Here is an 18,113-nt window from a genome sequence, read left to right as displayed (position 1 = left end):
CAGAATGAACCTGGGGAGCCAAGGGGGCCTGGGTCACCAAAGGGCAGGAAGGCATAGACCAAGCAAGAGAGCTCAGACTCCATCTTGAACTCTAAGAAAGAGGACTAAAGGACATTTTTCAAACATGTCTACTTTTTATGATGAAACATACACCAAAGTAGAGAAAATTATAATAGTCCATTACACAGTTATCAACCCATTCTGTGCTTGTGTATTTTTATGGGAATCCTAGACATCTTGTCTTTGACCCCTACATACTTACTTCCCAGTTCATCTCTAATAACTAAGGGTTTCTTTATTTTCTCATGTAATCATATTGCCACCAACACACTAACAAAAACAACAGTTTCTTAATATCATTTAATATCTAGTCCATAGTAAAATTTTTCTAATTATCTCGAAACTTTTTTTTCCTAACAGTTCGTTTGTTCAAAGCAGGATCCTAACTAGCCCCACATAATGCATTTAGTGAGATGTCTCTTGAAATTCTTTTAATCTAGGGCAGAACATCATTCCTTTTGTCCCTCCCCTCCACTAGCCAACATTCTCCCTTCAACTACAGATAGTAGCTCATCTTCTTTCCTTCCCTCTTTCTCATTCTTTCTTCTATTTTTCTCCAATAAATATTTATTAAAATCCAAGCACTGCACTGGGCACTGAGGAGACTCTCCATGGTTCCTGTCTTCCTAGAGGGAAATCTGTGTCTCCATTTCCCCAACGCGTTTTAATGCCCTTACAGGAGTATCCACCTAGAAGGGTACAGAGGCACCTCTCTTTCTTCTGCTCAGAAAATTCAAGCATTTCCCATTTTCTGTGGAACAACTGTAGAGAAACAGATGGGAACTGGACTCCCAGCTCTACCACCGACCAGCTCTGTGGTCTTGGGCAAGTTGCTTAATGTCACCTTGGCTCAGTTTCCTAAGTTAGCCAATGAGGATACTACTGCCCACCTCAAATGTTTACTTCATGGGGCTGAACCAGGCAAAAGATACTTGGACTTCATCTCTGGATACCACATTTTGGATGAGCTGGATAGCATAGGCACTTCCATAGTGGCATAATTTACACCTTATAATTAGCAAGAGCGCCAAGTAAGAATACACGGCTGTAACGTGGCTCTTGTTCTTACCACCACTCTCTGTGCCACATTAGAAATTGAGGAATTGTGGTGGGGTCCTGGTTCTTGCTACTTGCTCATGTGAAGACCAAATAAAACAATATATCTAAACTCCCTGCACAAAGAAAGCAGTCAATAAAGCATAGCTCTTTCACGGTTATTAATAAAAGCATAAAGATAAAATAAAATCAAATGTACCTGTGCAAACTTTCATGAATTCTCCTAAGTTACTCGGTTTCACAGAATATTGCTGGGAAATCTATGGCTAATGCAACCCAGGAACTGAATTTTTAATTTAATCTCAATTTCAATTTTAATAGCCACCTATGGGTACTGGCTACCATGTGGGGCGGTGCAACAGTCAGCAATCTGACCAGGTCCTATTTGTCTTTTCACATGCTACTATAAGTGGGAAGCCAATTTGCCTAAAGTTTTGCCTATCCAACATCACTCCTTTAGGTACCCAAACCTCTCTTTTCCATATAGTTAAATACTTTCCTTGATAGTACTTCCTGGGATGGGCATGTCACTCTGGCTTGGCTTGCAGTGGAGGGTGGGGGACAATAACTAGGCCAGATTGGTCAGGGTCAGTCTTGAGACTCTTGTAGGAACTATTCAGAAAGAGATGCTCTGCCTAAGGTTGTTCTCATGTGAAGAGAACCTGCCTGGAAATCAAACCATCAGAGAAAGTAGAAGCAGGATATGGACAAGATAAGATTATTTGATAAGACTATTTGAGCACCTAGATCCAGCTTCTCCTGAAGTCCTTACTATCACTATACGTTACAGTTACATGAACCAATACATTCTTTTAACTGATGTCCGTGTGAATTAGGTATCATTTGCCACTGAAAACATCCTGACTAACAGACACTATGCTGTCTACCTAGAAACCCTTTGTACTTCTTGTCTACCAACTGAGAATTTACTTTAAAGCATAGCACAAATATCACCTTCTCTGTGAAGCCTTCCCAAAGCATGAAAGCAGACCTAACTGCTCCCTTTGTGGTGTTTCCATATCTCCTTTTATATGTTTATCTCTGCAATAAACAAAGTACATCATGGCCAAGTTTGTAATTCACCCCTATTCATCTCTCATTCATCTTTGTAATGTCAGTATTCACCATATCTCAAGCACGCAGTACTCACTCAACATGTGTTCAGTTAAACTGAAGATGAATTTCTTCTACTTTAAGATATTACAGCCTAATATTTTATGTAGTTTGTTGCTGCCTTTATCTATTAAGATAAGTATGTTTACTATGTTGAAACATAGGAAATTGCTGATACTTCGCATTTTGGGAGACAAAAGTGGCAATTTCCTATGGTTCAACGTAACAGATACAGGCGGTTATCATAGCTCTCTTAAGGGCACTTTCCCATACCTGCAGTCAGTGGTCAGAAAGCTACCGGTCTAAGTACTAAGAGAATTAAGGGAGCACAACAAATGACCAGCGCCAAGGAGCGTCACAACCATGTGAAACGTTCGTTGAGTTGGCAGACACTCAGACGGCACTTACCTTGTTGCAGGCATCACTGTAAGTGCTTCACAGGGATCGGTTCATTCCATCCTCATTCCACCCTCATAACAAGCCCGTGAGGGGGGCACTATAATGATCCTCATTTGACAGATGACAAAACTGAGGCAGAGAGGTTCAATCTTTCGCCTAAGGTCACATAACGATAAAGTGACCGAGCCAGGACTCTAACCCAAGTAGTCAGACTCCAGCCAGGGTCCTGGTTCTAAAGCATGCATGATGGTAACTGTCGAACCCGGATGCCATGGGGTCCTGGCAGAACTACTAGAGCGGTCGTCTGTCCAACAACGGCAATGTGGAAGTTGCTTATTGATGTGAGTGCAAGGGAGCCGTGCCAGCTGTCTATTTACTGCTGCATGATACGTCTCCCCAACCTTAGCGCCATAAAACCACAACGGTTTATCATGCTCTCGAGCTCCGTGGGGCGAGGAATTAAGACCAGCCCAAGGGGATGTCTTGTCTCTCCTCTGTAATGCCTGGGACCTCAGATGGAAAAAGAAAATGGCTGGGGGCTGGATGCCTTGAAAGCTGAGCTCAGCTGAGCCTCCGGACCCAGTACCCACAGGTAGATACTCCAAACAGCTTGAGCTTCTCACAACACAGCGGCTGGATTCAGAGAGGGTGAATCCAGAAAGCAAAGGTTCCAAGAGGATGAGAATGAAGCTGCAAAGCTTCTTTAGACCTAGTCTCTGAACGGGTGCAATGGCCCCTTGTATACCCAGGAGCAAGGCACCAAGGCCAGCCCCGATTCAAGGAGGGGGAATTAGGCTCCACCTTGGTGTGGGAGAGGAGCGAGGTAACGTGGCAGGGGAGAAAGACAGAGTCACCGCCCTTGTGGGAACACATCTGGCACCGAGTCACAGAGATTGTTGTCACAGCAGTAGGTTCTGGAATATTTTCAGCTGGAAATTACTGAACTGGTGGCTTAAACGTGAAGAAGGGTATTATCTCATGAAATGAAAGGGCCAGAGGCAGGACTGGGCCAGAGTTATTGAGTTGCTCCGTGATGTTCCTCAAGGACCCCGGTGCTTTCCATCTTTCTGCTCTGCTGCCTTTAGCATGTCCGAAGTGCCTCAGTCCTTGGCTACAGATTGGCTGCCGCAATTCCAAGCATCAGGAGACAACAATGTCAAAGAAAGAAAGGAGGATATTTCTTCCTGAAAGGCTTGTTACATGACAAAGAATAACCTCCTCCCCAAACCTCACAGCCAACTTAGTTTCAGGTCACACTGGTCAGGCACCTGACTTTGTCTATGTTCGCGCCATATCTGGAAAGGAAGCAGGGAGGGGCGGCTGGGTGGCTCAGTCGGTTCAGTGTCTGCCTTCGGCTCAGGTCCTCATCTGAGGGTCCTGGGATATACCCCACATAGAGCTCCCTGCTTCTCCCTCTCCCTCTCCCTCTCCCACTCCCACAATTGCAGAGCTGTGAATCAGACAGACAACATCCCTGCCCTCATAAGGCTTACAGCCTGGCATGGAACAGAACATGTAACCGGCAATTACATAACTAAATACAAATGGGATAAATGCTCTGAAAAGAAGTATGCAACCAATGAACACTTTGCCATAATTAAAAAGTATTTCTGCCCAGAAGTTTAACAAAATGAAAGGCAAGATTACAGTTAGCAAAGGAAGCACTTGGTTCTACAAACCCTAAAAGGAAATCATTGAAAACTATGCATGTTCCCATTGTTTAGGAAAGTGAAGTCCCATGTCTGGCAGATAGATGTATCCTCATCAGTAGAAAAGATACTCCACCAAGGGTAAGAGACCATTCATGGGGAGTTAAAACAATCGCAATGAACTCACTGGGACTATCTGACCTTCTATCCAACCGCATGCTCACCAAACAGACTTCGGTTTACTTCCTCACTTACCCAGACACCAGACTGGAATTTTCCAGTCTCTGCAAATTGATACCTGTCACAATAAAGTGTTATTTTGGTCAATTTAATGTGAGTGTGAATAGTTTTAGGCCTGATCCCTTTTCAGTGACCTGAAAACTGGGCAGACAGATCTTCAAAACCAAAAACACAGACTGGGAACCCCCAGTGAGCCCCACTCTGTATTCACAGGGTGGGAAGCTGGCCTTACCCATGACAGCACCAAAAACCCACCTTGTACATTCCTTTGATAACAGCTATGGCATCAGCCAACTGCTGATTGTAGCATTTTCTTATGGTGTCCTCATTCTGCAAACCAAAAATAAGTACAGTGAGCACCATACTGTATTTCCAGATATGATTCTCGCACCCTATGAGGGACCCCGTATAAAACCAAGATTCAGATCATCACAAATCTTGTGAAAAATCCAATTTATAATCATTTCTCCTGCACTACAGCTATTACACTGCATTCAATCTTTTTTTAAAAAGATTTGTTGGGGTGCCTGGGTGGCTCAGTGGGTTAAGCCTCTGCTTTTGGCTCGGGTCATGATCTCAGGGTCCTGGGATCAAGCCCCGCATCGGGCTCTCTGCTCAGTGGGAAGTCTGCTTCCCCCTCTCTCTCCGCCTGCCTCTCTGCCTATTTGTGATCTCTCTCTCTCTGTGTGTCTAATAAATAAATAAAACCTTAAAAAAAAGATTTGTTAATTTATTTTTGAGAGAAAGAGCACAGATGAGAAACTGCACATATGTGAGCAGGGGGAGGGGAAGAAGGAGAAGGAGAGAGAGACTCTCAAGCAGACTCTACACTGACCACAGAGCCCAATGCAGGACTCGATCTTGTGACCCTGAGATCATGACCTGAGCTGAAATCAAGAGCCAGCCACCCAACCGACTGAGCCAGCAAGGTGTCCCATGCTGCATTCGATTTTTACTTATACTTAACTGTAGGCAATAGAGAGCTCAAATGGATAAAATAAATACAGATAATTTGAGCATTTTATTTCACTTTATATATTTAAGTCTTTCTACTATCTTCCTAGAGCTGCTTTTAAAAATAGTAAAACCTATTTGTAATTCATATCCTCTCCTGGTCCTTGTACCTTTCAAATGGGATATGCTCATAAAAAGAAATCTAGGGGTGCCTGGGTGGCTCAGTGGGTTAAGCCTCTGCCTTCTACTCAGGTCACCATCTCAAGGTCCTGGGATCGAGCCCAGCATGGAGTTCTCTGCTTGGCGGGGAATCTGCTTCCTCCTCTCTCTCTGCCTGCCTCTCTGCCTACCTGTGATCTCTCTCTCTGTCAAAAAAATAAATAAAATCTTAAGGAAAAAAAAAAATCTAGAGCCCCCTAGCCATAAACCAGAGTCATTTTCTGATTAATCCTATCAGTTGACCATTGTTTTGGATAAGAATGAAAGACAGTACATCAAAAAACCCCCACAAACCTTGATTCTGATTTCAGTTCTGATTCCAGCATGGACTGCAAACAACGATTAGGTTTTAGAGTCAGACAGAATTGGATTTCAATATCATTGTGCCACTTTCAATCTGCCTGACCTGAAGCAGGTTACTTAACCTTGGCATGTCAGTTTCCTTATCTGTAGATCAGGGATAACTGGGTTTCATTTAAGCATTGTTGAGGGACTTATGGAGGAAACACATTTAAAAGGCTTAGTGTGGTTCCCAGAATGGGAGGGTCCATAGAAGAGGGGGGGTTTGTTTTGTTTTATAACTGAGGAGGAGCAGTAGTTGTTCTTAATGCCAGACAAATATGTTAACCTGACCAAAGACTTTAGGAAATTTCTTGAAGCAGCACAGTTTTCAAGCCTTGGGCTCCTACAGAGATAATAAGCACAAATAATATCCTATAAAATTGTGCTTAAGAGCCAGATCTTAAGCATCAAACTGTCTGGCCAGGAAAATAAACTCTGTCGTTTAACTGGTGGCCTTAAGCAAGTTAATTAAACTTCCTGGGCCTCAATTTCCTCATCTGTGAGAGAGGGATAATAATCACACCTACTTCATGGGGTTAGTGTGAGGATTAGGTGAAATTATATACAGAGTACTTACAAAGTTCCTGACACAAAGTAAAGTTACTATATGGATTAGCTCTTATATGAGACACAACATATGCAAATTAAACTGCCCTCATGAGTTGCTAAATTCAAAACTGTAGTACATACCAATCTAAGCACAAGATCAATCCACATATAGAACAAAGGAAATGAAAGAACATGTACCTCTTGATAATGTTTTTCAATTGTTAGGATCCTGTCATGTAGAGCAGTGAAGAGATTAAAAGACTCTTCTTTAAGACGGTCCTCAAATTTCAACTGAAGCAATTCTTTGAGGAACCCAAAATCCACTTGAAGGGATCTAATAATCTGAAATTGGAAAAACGTACATTATTGAAGAGAGTAAGGGCACTCTGTGTGAAGGTTCTAGTACATTGCCTGGTTCTGGGTTTAGAGAAGCAAATTTTGCCACCCTAAGACATGTCTCTTTGGCATATTGATTATTTTAGACTGATTATTTTTAAGAAACTGCAAACACAGGTGAAGCTCCAAAACTGAGTAGAAGTTACCCTCTCATAAGAGACATTTACATTTAGAAGGGAAATCTCCACTTGTAAGGGTGCCTCCCTAGCTATACCAGCAAGAGGGGGATGACTTAAAATCTCTAGAAAGTCCTATGCTGATTTAAGTCTACATAACCATATGCATAAACAATAAACCTTGCTTATTGTGCTTTTCCTCAGAACCTCCCATAACTGCTCCCCTCCTCCCCCAACATCTTCTTTTGTCTTTAGTTGAAAGTAGTAATTAAGGCCATTTCAGAGATTTATACATGTGAGAGACCGTTTTCCTCGGTCTCTCATATGTATTCAGGAGGTATACATGTTACTAAGTTTTTTTCTCCTGTTAATCTGTCTCTTGTCAATTTGAATCTTAGACCAGCTATAAGAATGTTCAAAGGTAAAGAAAAATTTTTTTCCTCCCCAACATGGGCCTATGACCTGAATGTAGTCAGGGGCCTGCCCTGCCTTTTAAGAACACCTCTGGAATATGATGTACATTGGAGAACCCCAGTTAATCTGCTAAATTAACATATGCTAATGGAGTAAGGGAGAGAAGGTTCCTGGTGGTTTCTTCCCATGCAGAATAAAATATCTGGGCTAACAACAACACTTTATCATACCTCAAAAGGTATAGTCTAAGATGTGGATATTATATCAGAATAGATAGGCAAAAATCAACATTTGTTGTGAATTTACTAGCCAAGCACTTTAATATATAACCAGCATGTTGACTAAGAATCATTTCTGATCACCAAAACATACAATGTATTTTTGTCTTCCACCATCTATTTAAAATGTATTCACTAGGCAATCTTCCCCTGAATGGGAACTTTAGTCAATTCCATGACTTTTCTGCTCATTCTTGGGAATATAAATCCTACTGTCACTCCAAACACAGCCTCAAGGTAGAATTTAGAATATTATTACCATGAGTTAAGCACATTCAAAATAAGACTGGGTGATCACTGCTACTCCTTCCTCAGGCCCTATGAATATAGAACTCTTTTTTTTTTCCTCCTTCCTACTGTTGGGGTCCTCTGTCCTTTTAGATCATTCTATTGGATAGTGCCCAGAATGACCCCATGACGAGGCACTTACTCTCTCTCTCTCTTCCTCTTTCATAGGCCACATGTTGTTACTGGGAAACAATCATACATTCCTCACCCCAACAACCCTGGAAATATAGAATGATCCCAACTTAGCCACTTCATCTTCTTAGCTTCTTTAAGTACAGGTCAGCACCAGGCCGCTATGTTTTCCAAAAGCAGCAAACATACTTCAGGTTCCATAAAGCCTGCCTTACTAGCTTTGAGTTGAGGAGGATTGCTTCTGGTAACTCTTATATAAAGAGCAGAGCAATAATGCTTTCTTGATCACCTCAGTAATTTTTCCTCTTCACCTCCTGACTCCTTTATTTTGATTATCCTTGACTATTTCAAAAGCCAAGAGTCATTGATCTAACGCAACATTCCTTTTGCAAATCCTGCAAATGGAACCTAACTCAAACTCACTTTGAAATTTGAGACCTGGTGTACTGGCATCCTGGAAAGAATCTCATTTTAGTATCCTGAAACTACAGCAAACATTTTATTTTGCAGATGAGGATAATAAGACTTCCAGTGGTTAAGTGATTATCTAATCCAATATCATAGGACTAGAAATGGAAGGCCCAGGTTTGAATAGTTATAACTATTTTTTATACCATGTGGTCAACTCATGAAGGGTACTATGTTTAGAAATTATTTTTAAAAATATTTGAAAACAAGTGAAATCTTAAGGAATTCCTTAATTTCCAGGAACAGGCAGAGATGACTTTGCCTTTAGAAGACCCAGTCGTGTGTGGACTGCATGTTCTGAGGAACGGAGGCAGAGAAATCCTGTGTGGTCAAACAAACTCCACTGGAAGCGAGACTCCCACAGAACTATAAACTCTAGATAAAATATGAGCAAAACACAATCATTATTCTGGAGAATAAACAGAAGCAGGAGATTCTGGAGGGGATTCAAAAGTCGGAGGAAGGAACTGATGCAGGGTGAGATGCCTGCTTGAGCAGCTGAGTTGAATGACCTCACAAGGCAGCCAAACCTCAACTAGAAATCGTTGGCCTTTATGGTCTGAGTAGTAAAAAGACAGAGCAATCACACATACTGAATGTAATTGTGTGGGGTTCCTAAAAAGAAAAGAACCAAAGAGAAGGAGTGAAAAGTCTGTATATGAACTCAGAACAAACCTCAACATAACCCTTAAACACACATACATGGAAGAGACTGCAAGCAGCCCAATGAGATTTGGGCTGTCAACCAAGAAACATTTATAGTTGGAATCCAAACAAGTTTGTTATGTGCTAAAACAAAGATATCAACAGTCTTCGGGGGAATATATACATAAATATCAGAAGTTAGGACATAACATTCACAGTACCCAAGGTTTAATTCAAAATATCTGATTAAAAAAAAAAGAACAGGAAAATGTGATTCAGTCCCCCCAAAAAAGATCATTGAGACCAAAACCAATATTACCCAAATGTTGGAATTATTAGGCAATGATTTTAAAGCAGCTATTTTAACTATGCAGAATGAAGTCAAGAACATTTAAACTTATAACAAATGGGGAAAAAATAGGCAGTATCAGCAGAGAAATAGAAACTACAATAAAGAAAACAAGCAGAAATTCAAGAGTTGAAAACTAAAATGTCTGAAGTTAAAAATTCACTGGAGTAGTTTAATAGAAGAATAAAGATGACGGGGCACCTGGGTGGCTCAGGTGGTTAAGTGTTTGCCTTCAGCTCAGGTCTTTGTCTCCAGGTCCTGGGATCGAGTCCTATGTCAGGCTCCCCACTCAGAGGGGAGTCTGCTTCTACCTCTGCCTCTTCCCACTGCTTGTGCTCTCTCCCTCTGTCTCTCTCAAACAAATAAATAAAATCTTTAAAAAAAAAAGAATAATGATGACAAAGGGGAAGAGTGTATGAACTTGAAGATAAATCAGTAGAACAAAAGAGAGAAAATAATTTCTAAAAATTTTAAAAGTGAACAGAAATTGGGGATATGTAAGTCCATACTCAGAGGTATTAACATGCAAGTAACTAGAGTTGCAGAAGGAGATGATACAAAAAGTAGGGTAGGAAAAAAATGCTTGAAGATATAATACCAAAAAGCTCCCAAATATGATAAAAAAAATAAAGATTCAAGATGCTAAACAAACCTCATGCAAGATAAATACATATGAATCACACCTAGGTACATAATAATTCAACTGTTAAAAATCAAAGATAAGGGGAGCGCCTGGGTGGCTCAGTGGGTTAAGCCGCTGCCTTTGGCTCAGGTCATGATCTCAGGTTCCTGGGATCGAGTCCCGCGTTGGGCTCTCTGCTCAGCAGGGAGCCTGCTTCCCTCTCTCTCTCTCTCTCTGCCTGCCTCTCTGCCTACTTGTGAACTCTGTCTGTCAAAAAAAAAAAAAAATCAAAGATAAAAAGAAAATCTTTTTTCTTCTTAAGTACGCCTACACAAAACATGGGGCTCAAACTCATGACCTCAAGAGCAAGAGTGGCATGCTTTACTGACTGAGAAAACCAGACACCCCCAAAAGAAAATCTTGAAAGCAGTCAGGAAAGAAAACAAGTACATACAGGGGAATAACTTTTGGAATGATTAAACTTTTCTTATTAGAAACCAAGGAGGTCAGAAGAGCAATACTATAGCAAAAAGAAAAAAAAATACTTATCAATCTAGAATCCCATATCAATATAACATTTTAAATAAGGAAAACTATGAGAACTCATTGCCTAAATTGAGAATTGTTAAAGAATCAGACTAAAAAGAACTATTATAGACTGGAAAGTTAGATTTTCAGAAAAACATGAGGAACATTGGAAATAGTATATATCCAGGTAAAAGACTGGTTTTTCTTCTTATTAGCGTAAGATGTATAAGAATGTTTAAAGCAAACATTATAAGCTGTGTGTATAATGTATGTAGATATAATACATACAATAACCATGGCGTAAGGGACAGGGGAGGGCGGTAAACAGATACATACAATTTCAAGGGTGTTATATGTTATGTGAGGTTGTACAATACTAACACTAAGTAGACCATGCTCTTTGCTGAAAGAAGAATCAAGGGATCTTTAGGAAGAACGAAAATTAAACTCAAAAGTAATAAGAGATACAGGAAGTAATGGTGAGAAAGAAATTAGCAAATGTGAGCAAATCAAAACAAATATTAAGTGTATAAAATAATGATATGAATAGATAACTGCAAAAAATATTAGGAAAAAAGGTAGAACTGACATACTTGAGAATAATAACATGTAAGATGGGGGGTGATTACAGATAAAAGTAAGTTTCTTGCATTGTTTGACAGAAATTAGAAATTCTGGCTACGTCCACACACTGTAAAACCAAGTGCACATGTTCAAACTGGAGGCAACCATTAAAAGAATAAAGATAACATGATTCAGCACATATTCCATGGAGCACTGGGTGTGGTGCATAAACAGTGACTCTTAGAACACTGAAAAAATAAAATTAAATTTAAAAAAATAGATAGATAGATAACATGATTCACTTAATTCCCAATAGAGGAGAGAATAGGAACTAAAGAAAGTTGATCAATCCAAAGAAAAGTAGGGAGGGAGAAAAAAAGAAGTATTAAAGAAGAAGGTAAGAGAAATTACAAAATAAGTTGGCAGAAAAATAAAAATAGATTAGTAATCACAACTAATATTAAGAGAATAAACTAGCTATTGGAAAAGATTATAAGATTGGGTGCTTTTTAAACCTACTATCTATAATCTGTAAAGGAAATACCAAGGATGCAACACAGAAATGAGGTCAGTGTAAGGACAGGAAAGATTTATCAGGCAAACACTATGCCAAAGAATGTTGGTATAAGGATATTAGTATTGAACAGAATGGCAAAATAAATACATTTACATACATATATATGGACATGTACATATATACACTTACATATATATACATTCTGAACTATTTGAATGAATGCAGATTATTTTTAATTTCCCATATCCAGGGAACAATGACAAAGACTGACCTCACACAAAGCCTCAGTGTAAGTTGCAGACACCAAATAATTTGTCTCACAAAGAGTTTTCACCGATAACAAAAGACTGACTTTAAAAATCAACAACATAACAATAACTGAAAAGCATACTTGGAAAATGTTAGAGCATTTCAATATAATACTAATCAATATTAAAAGCAATAACTAATAAAAATAATTAGTATTATGAATACTAACAAAATGCTACATTTCCAAATTTGTGGGGTGAAGGTAAAGAAGTATTTTGGGGGAAATACAAGACTGTAAATGCTTATAAAAGAAAAGAGGGGCCACAGAAATGATGCACTGTAGGCACTGGGAGCTGACAACCCACTATCCAAACCCATGATCCATTACATTGGTTCTTCCTTACTGAGAGGACTGGGACTTTGGACAGAACTACGTCTAACTAAATTGCTCACTACTCTAGAACTCCTTCCTGTTGAGGTGGTCAAGTGATATAGTTAGGGCCAATGATCAATAAACTGGGGTTTTCTATGGAAAGTTCCTGCTTTCCTACCATGGTCACCACCTCCCCCTTTACTTCTCTCATAGTCTCCTTCCTGTGTGAAATGCAGATGGAGGCTGGGAGCGGAGCAGCCATCTTGCTACTCTGAGGTCAGAAAAATGAAAGCAAAAGCCACGCACTAATAATGGAGATTTAGAAAGATAAAACAAGTCTGGCACATAGAGGACAACAGAGAGCTACTGCCCCAACTACAGATGCCTATTTCTAAGTGACTTTGTATTTGATTAAACCAATATAGTTATATTTCCTAAAAATAGAATTGTATGACATCCTAATTGATACTGAGCTCCAACTCAAGGAATCAGAAAAAGGAAAACAAAGTGAAACCAAAATAGTAGAATAAATTAAAAAATAAAGATAGGAAATTTATGAACTAGAAATAAAGATATGAGTGAGGATTAATACATCTACATAGCATCAGTGTTCTAGGCACAGAAATAAGGAAAGGAAGTGAGGGAGGGAGGGAGCGAGGAAAGAAGGATGGGAGGAAGGGAGAAGAGAAAGAGGAAGTAAAGCAGCAGAAGGCAAGTGCACGTAAACCATTTCTTAAAGAAGGTTCTCCAAAGCTGCCACATAATATTTCCATCCAATTCTACTGCCCAGAACTTAGCCATTTGGACATGACCAGCTGCAAGAAAATAAAGTTACAAAACTTTTCTGAAGGTATTATTAGAAAAGGCAACAAACTGGCAAGTATGTAAGAAAAGAGACGCTTCCAGAAGTTACTGGTGGGGGTGTAAATTGGTAGAATCTCTGCGCAGAGCAATTTGGCAATATCCCTCAAAATGACTAATGCATACATCCTCTGACTCAGAAATTCCACTTCTAAGTTTATGCCACAGACTGGATGGCCTCTGAGCATGTACAGAATTCTTTATCACAGTAGAAGATTTGAAACAACCAAAATGCCCATTAATAGGGAGAGGGCTAAATAAACGAAGCACATTTTATTACAGGATATACTTGTGAAAATGACAAGGAAACTACCAATACGGACTGATATTCAAGTTACGCTGTTCAGTGAAGAAACAGAAACAAAGTACACAAGAGTATTTATAGTAGTATGCTATCCCATGTGACAGTTTTATTGATTAGGGGTTTTAATAACTCTTGATATCTGAGGTATATGAAATGTTCTATTTCTTTACAGTCAAAAAATATCCAGAGGAAATATGGTAGACAGTCAAGATTTGACAAAGCTGTATGCTGGGCAACACAGTGATTCACTATATGACTCTCCACATTTTTCTACAATCCAAAAATATTTCATAATTTCTAAAGTACCATAAATAGAAAATGTTCACAGATATCAAAAAATTCCAAAGAGAGTAACAACATATTTCACTAAACCAGTTAATACATATAAGCATGATATAAATACAAGCAGTAGTTGATACAAATTATTTTTTAAAAACATGACTGTCATCCAATTCAGCTTGTGAATTTAAAAATTTTTAGTCATTTCAGTTCTGTGAAGGAAAGAGACATCAAGGCAAACAATACCCAAAATAATCTCAGAAGTTTGAAAATAAATTCAGATTTACCCGTATTAGCTTTTCTGTAGATGAGCTCAACTCTTTTAAGGGCAGAATTTCGCTGGAATCTGTCTGCGTAGCATGGTCTGTGCAGAAAAAGCCAACCTTCAAATCATCTGAAATAGTAAGTCTGGAAAAAAAATGGAGAGTAAAAGTGCTTTATAGAATAGCCATTTCCTTTAAAATATGTGTTATTGCACAGATTTTTGTGTAAATCATATTCTATTTAAAGATTCAAAGGGACTGGTAAAATGAGGAAAGCTCAGATTGGCTGCTTATGATCTGGGGTTTTCCCTTCCAATTCCCTGCCCTGGGGCATATTGCTCTGAAACTCATCTTATTTCCATTTTCTGAGATATGATCAATTTGAGCCTCCTTTTAATATCCTTCTACTGGTTTACCTGGGCTACTGCTCAGAGCCATTATAGGTTATGCATGGGCATATCAAGCAAAAATACTTTAAGGTAGTGGTTCTCAAAGTGTGGCCTGAGGACCCCTGGGGTTCCAGGATCCTCCTCCAGGGAACCCACAAGGTCAAAATTATTTTCATAACGGTATTAATATTTTATTTGCCTTTTCCACTATCGTGCTCTCACAAATGTTCAGGGCAGTTTTCTAGGAGCGACAGGTTATGACATGAATTGTAGAAGCAGATACGAGAATTCAGCTATCATGCATTAAGTCAGGTGTCATAAAGATGTACAAACATATAAAGCAATGACACTATACTCATTGGAGTTTTTGTTTTGAAAAATATACTTCACTTTCTTTTAAATGTTATTTACATTCACATAGAATTGGTTTACCATCTCTCTCTCTCTCTCTCTCTCAAATAAATAAAATCTTTTTTTTAAAAGATTTTATTTATTTATTTGACAGACAGAGATCACAAGTAGGCAGAGAGGCAGGCAGAGAGAGGAGGAAGCAGGTTCCCTGCTGAGCAGAGAGCCCGTTGCGGGGCTCGATCCCAGGACCCTGAGATCATGACCTGAGCCGAAGGCAGAGGCTTCAACCCACTGAGCCACCCAGGTGCCCCTCAAATAAATAAAATCTTAAAAAAATAAAAAAGAATTAGCAGATTTTCAGTGCAGGCTCTGAAGACAGAGTGTGCTTCTCTCTTCCCTTGTCTGCTGATCAGCTGGACCAGAACCTGATGGGAGCACCCCATGCAACCCTTTCTCTCCTTTTTATTTGCTGGCAGAGTCTCAGGTTTACGTCCCACAGAATTCAGGGCAGGGTGATCCTATTCCAAGTGCCAAGAGTAACTCTTGTCTGGTCTCAGCCCACCAGAAAAATCCCACTCTTCTGGGTAGATTGTTTCAGCGGTGGATATGGAACTTGGTTCTGGCAAGAATGGCATGAGGAAAGATCTTTGGGGGGGCTTGGGGTAAAGCTTTTCATGCTCCTACACAGGGGCATTGGAGGAGAGTTTTCCTCTGTGACTCTGAACATTGTCATGTGTGAAAGTGATGCCAAGAAGTGCCACAGCCATCTGGTGACCACAAGTAGTGCCACAGCCATCTGGTGACCACAAGTGGGGCCAGCCAAAGGGCAAAGCCAGTACATAGATGATGAGCTTTAAAACAAACAAAAATACAGAAATAATTTTGACTAACAACTTTGTTTAGCTATTGACTCAACTAGCTCTAAAACCTGTCATACCTCTGGCCTTCCTGCAATGTCATATAATAAATGCACCAACGTGAGAGCTTCTGTCGATCAGAGCTAAAAGCATGCCGATACCCTAGCTATGTGACATTGTGTAAATTATGTAACCTCTCTGTGCCTTAGTTTCCTCTTGTGAAAAACAAGAGTCCCTATTTCATAGATATTGTCAGGATTATTGTGTTGATATCTAGAAGTACTTGGAATGATGCATGTCACATAGTAAGTCCTCAAGAAATGCTAACTTTTGTCGGTGCTGGGGAGGTAGTTGTCACTTTCAACTACGGTGTTCTGAAGTATCATCATTTTTTCATCATGTTTGTAAAAAACTATTGAAGTATAGTCATATTCAACCAAGAAAGACTAAGTTTAAATTTATATTAATGTTTAACACTTAATATAATGATTTTCGATTAGCCCCACTCAGTTTTCAACTAATCTTCTATACATTCATCAATATCAACCCCTTAACAGAGCTCATCAGTAGAGTTATCCAACGGGCAGGGAACAGCAGTAACGTTGTATATATCTCAGTTTCAACTAATATTTTTGGTGCTTTTCCACAGAAAATTCTATTTTAGATTTGCTCTAATTTCATTTTAGGAGCCTACATTTTTTTTTTTTTTTCTCACTATCAGACTACTGTTGGAAGAGGCAATCTCCTTAGACCCCGAGTGGCCCTGCACATTCCTTCTGCATATGCCAAGAATGCAAAATCCTGACCATTCTTTACACAGGCCATTCTCAGAATTGTGTTTGCATTGAGCAACCTTCAAGGATGAGGTAATGCCTTTCTACTGCCAAGAAGCAGGCTGGTACTCTTTACTATGAAAGTGGGGAGCTCAGGGATCCCTTCCTTTAATGCAACACTCTGAGTGTATACGTATCCATGACGGGTCTTTGATGTCACCCTCGTGGCACTGAGATGCATGGCAAATCAACACAAATGAATACGAAGGTCTGGATAGTGTTTCTGCGATGATGATAAAATCTTTTGTTTTTGACCCAGGAGTCTTGGGTCTTCTGCTAACGGCCATGAGACAAGCAAACTTGTTAGCTTATATGTAGGGTAACATCTCACACACTACAGAGTCTTGACCCACAAAGTCCTCTCAATAAATTGTATTGAATTTTTAATTTTAATTTTTTTAAAGCTTTTTACTTATTTAAGTGATCTCTACACCCAATATGGGGCTCAAACTCACGACCCCAAGATCAAGAGCTGTTAGCTCTTCTAAGCCAGCCAGGCACCCCCATATCGAATTTTTTTAAGACTAAGATATAGTAATTAACTAGAAAGATCGTCAACATTTAAAGCTTTGATTTGTAACCATTTTCAAAAATCATGTGTGAAAACTACCACTAAATTATAATTTATGTTAAAAATAAGTATGATAATGGAGTACACTATAGAAATGGATGAATCATATGACCAGTTATAATAAAAGTTTTAAAACATATGTTTTAAAGCAGTTTATAAGAAATAAGAGAAAACCAATTTGTAAGTGGTGATTACATAAAATTTCAGGGAAAATGTTTTTGATACCTTCAAACGACGGCAACTATTCTTTCTTTCTTTATTTATTTGACAGACAGAGATTACAAGTAGGCAGAGAGGCAGACAGAGAGAGAGGAGGAAGCAGGCTCCCCGCCGAGAAGAGAGCCTGACACGGGGCTCCATCCCAGGACCCTAGGATCATGACCCGAGCCAAAGGCAGAGGCTTCAACCCACTGAGCCACCCAGGCGCCTTGGATGACAACTATTATTGATAACAAATTGTACATGTCGCAGGTTTTTTTCCTAGAACACGTTTTACAGAAATTCTTTTTATACATTTGGAAAATCTTTTAAAACACAACATAAAAATAAAAATCATTATATTTTCAAACAAGTATCTCACAAAATATAGACAATAAACATTTCCTAAAATTACTACAAGCCTCCAAATTTTTGTCTTTTTAATCTATCGTTCCCATGGTCCCTAAAGGTATCTTACTAACACTCAGGATGTTTTACTATCCTGCTATAAAGACTTTGATAGCCTTCCCTGTCCAAGACAACTAAATTCAGTCTGCTTATTCTGACCTCCAAAATATGGGTGCAAACTACTTGTCTGAGCTTCGTGCATTTAACAAAGAATAACTGAGTATCTAACGTTTGCCAGGCACTGTTTCTGGCACCAAAGATAACAGGAGTGGACAAGTC

General features: G+C 39.4%; 1 protein-coding gene across 1 annotated transcript in view; it reads right to left on the bottom strand.

Annotated features, from left to right (window-relative positions):
• LOC111155510 (chromosome unknown C10orf67 homolog) overlaps window positions 1–17,576 on the bottom strand; it is a gene marked incomplete at its 5' end in the record, with an annotated part of 80,575 nt that extends 62,999 nt beyond the window's left edge. Inside the window, 4 exons of the mRNA XM_022515683.1 lie at window positions 4,773–4,847; window positions 6,780–6,923; window positions 14,252–14,372; window positions 17,560–17,576. Coding sequence (XP_022371391.1) covers window positions 4,773–4,847; window positions 6,780–6,923; window positions 14,252–14,372; window positions 17,560–17,576 — 357 coding nt within the window. The remainder of the gene's footprint in view (window positions 1–4,772; window positions 4,848–6,779; window positions 6,924–14,251; window positions 14,373–17,559) is intronic.
• Window positions 17,577–18,113: the final 537 nt, after the last annotated feature.

This window comes from Enhydra lutris, unplaced genomic scaffold (genome assembly GCF_002288905.1).
Source record: "Enhydra lutris kenyoni isolate GAN:26980312 unplaced genomic scaffold, ASM228890v2 scaffoldscaffold42, whole genome shotgun sequence".
NCBI lineage: Eukaryota > Metazoa > Chordata > Mammalia > Carnivora > Mustelidae > Enhydra > Enhydra lutris.
Note: the sequence above shows the minus strand (reverse complement) of the source record. Positions and strands in the feature narration are given on the sequence as shown.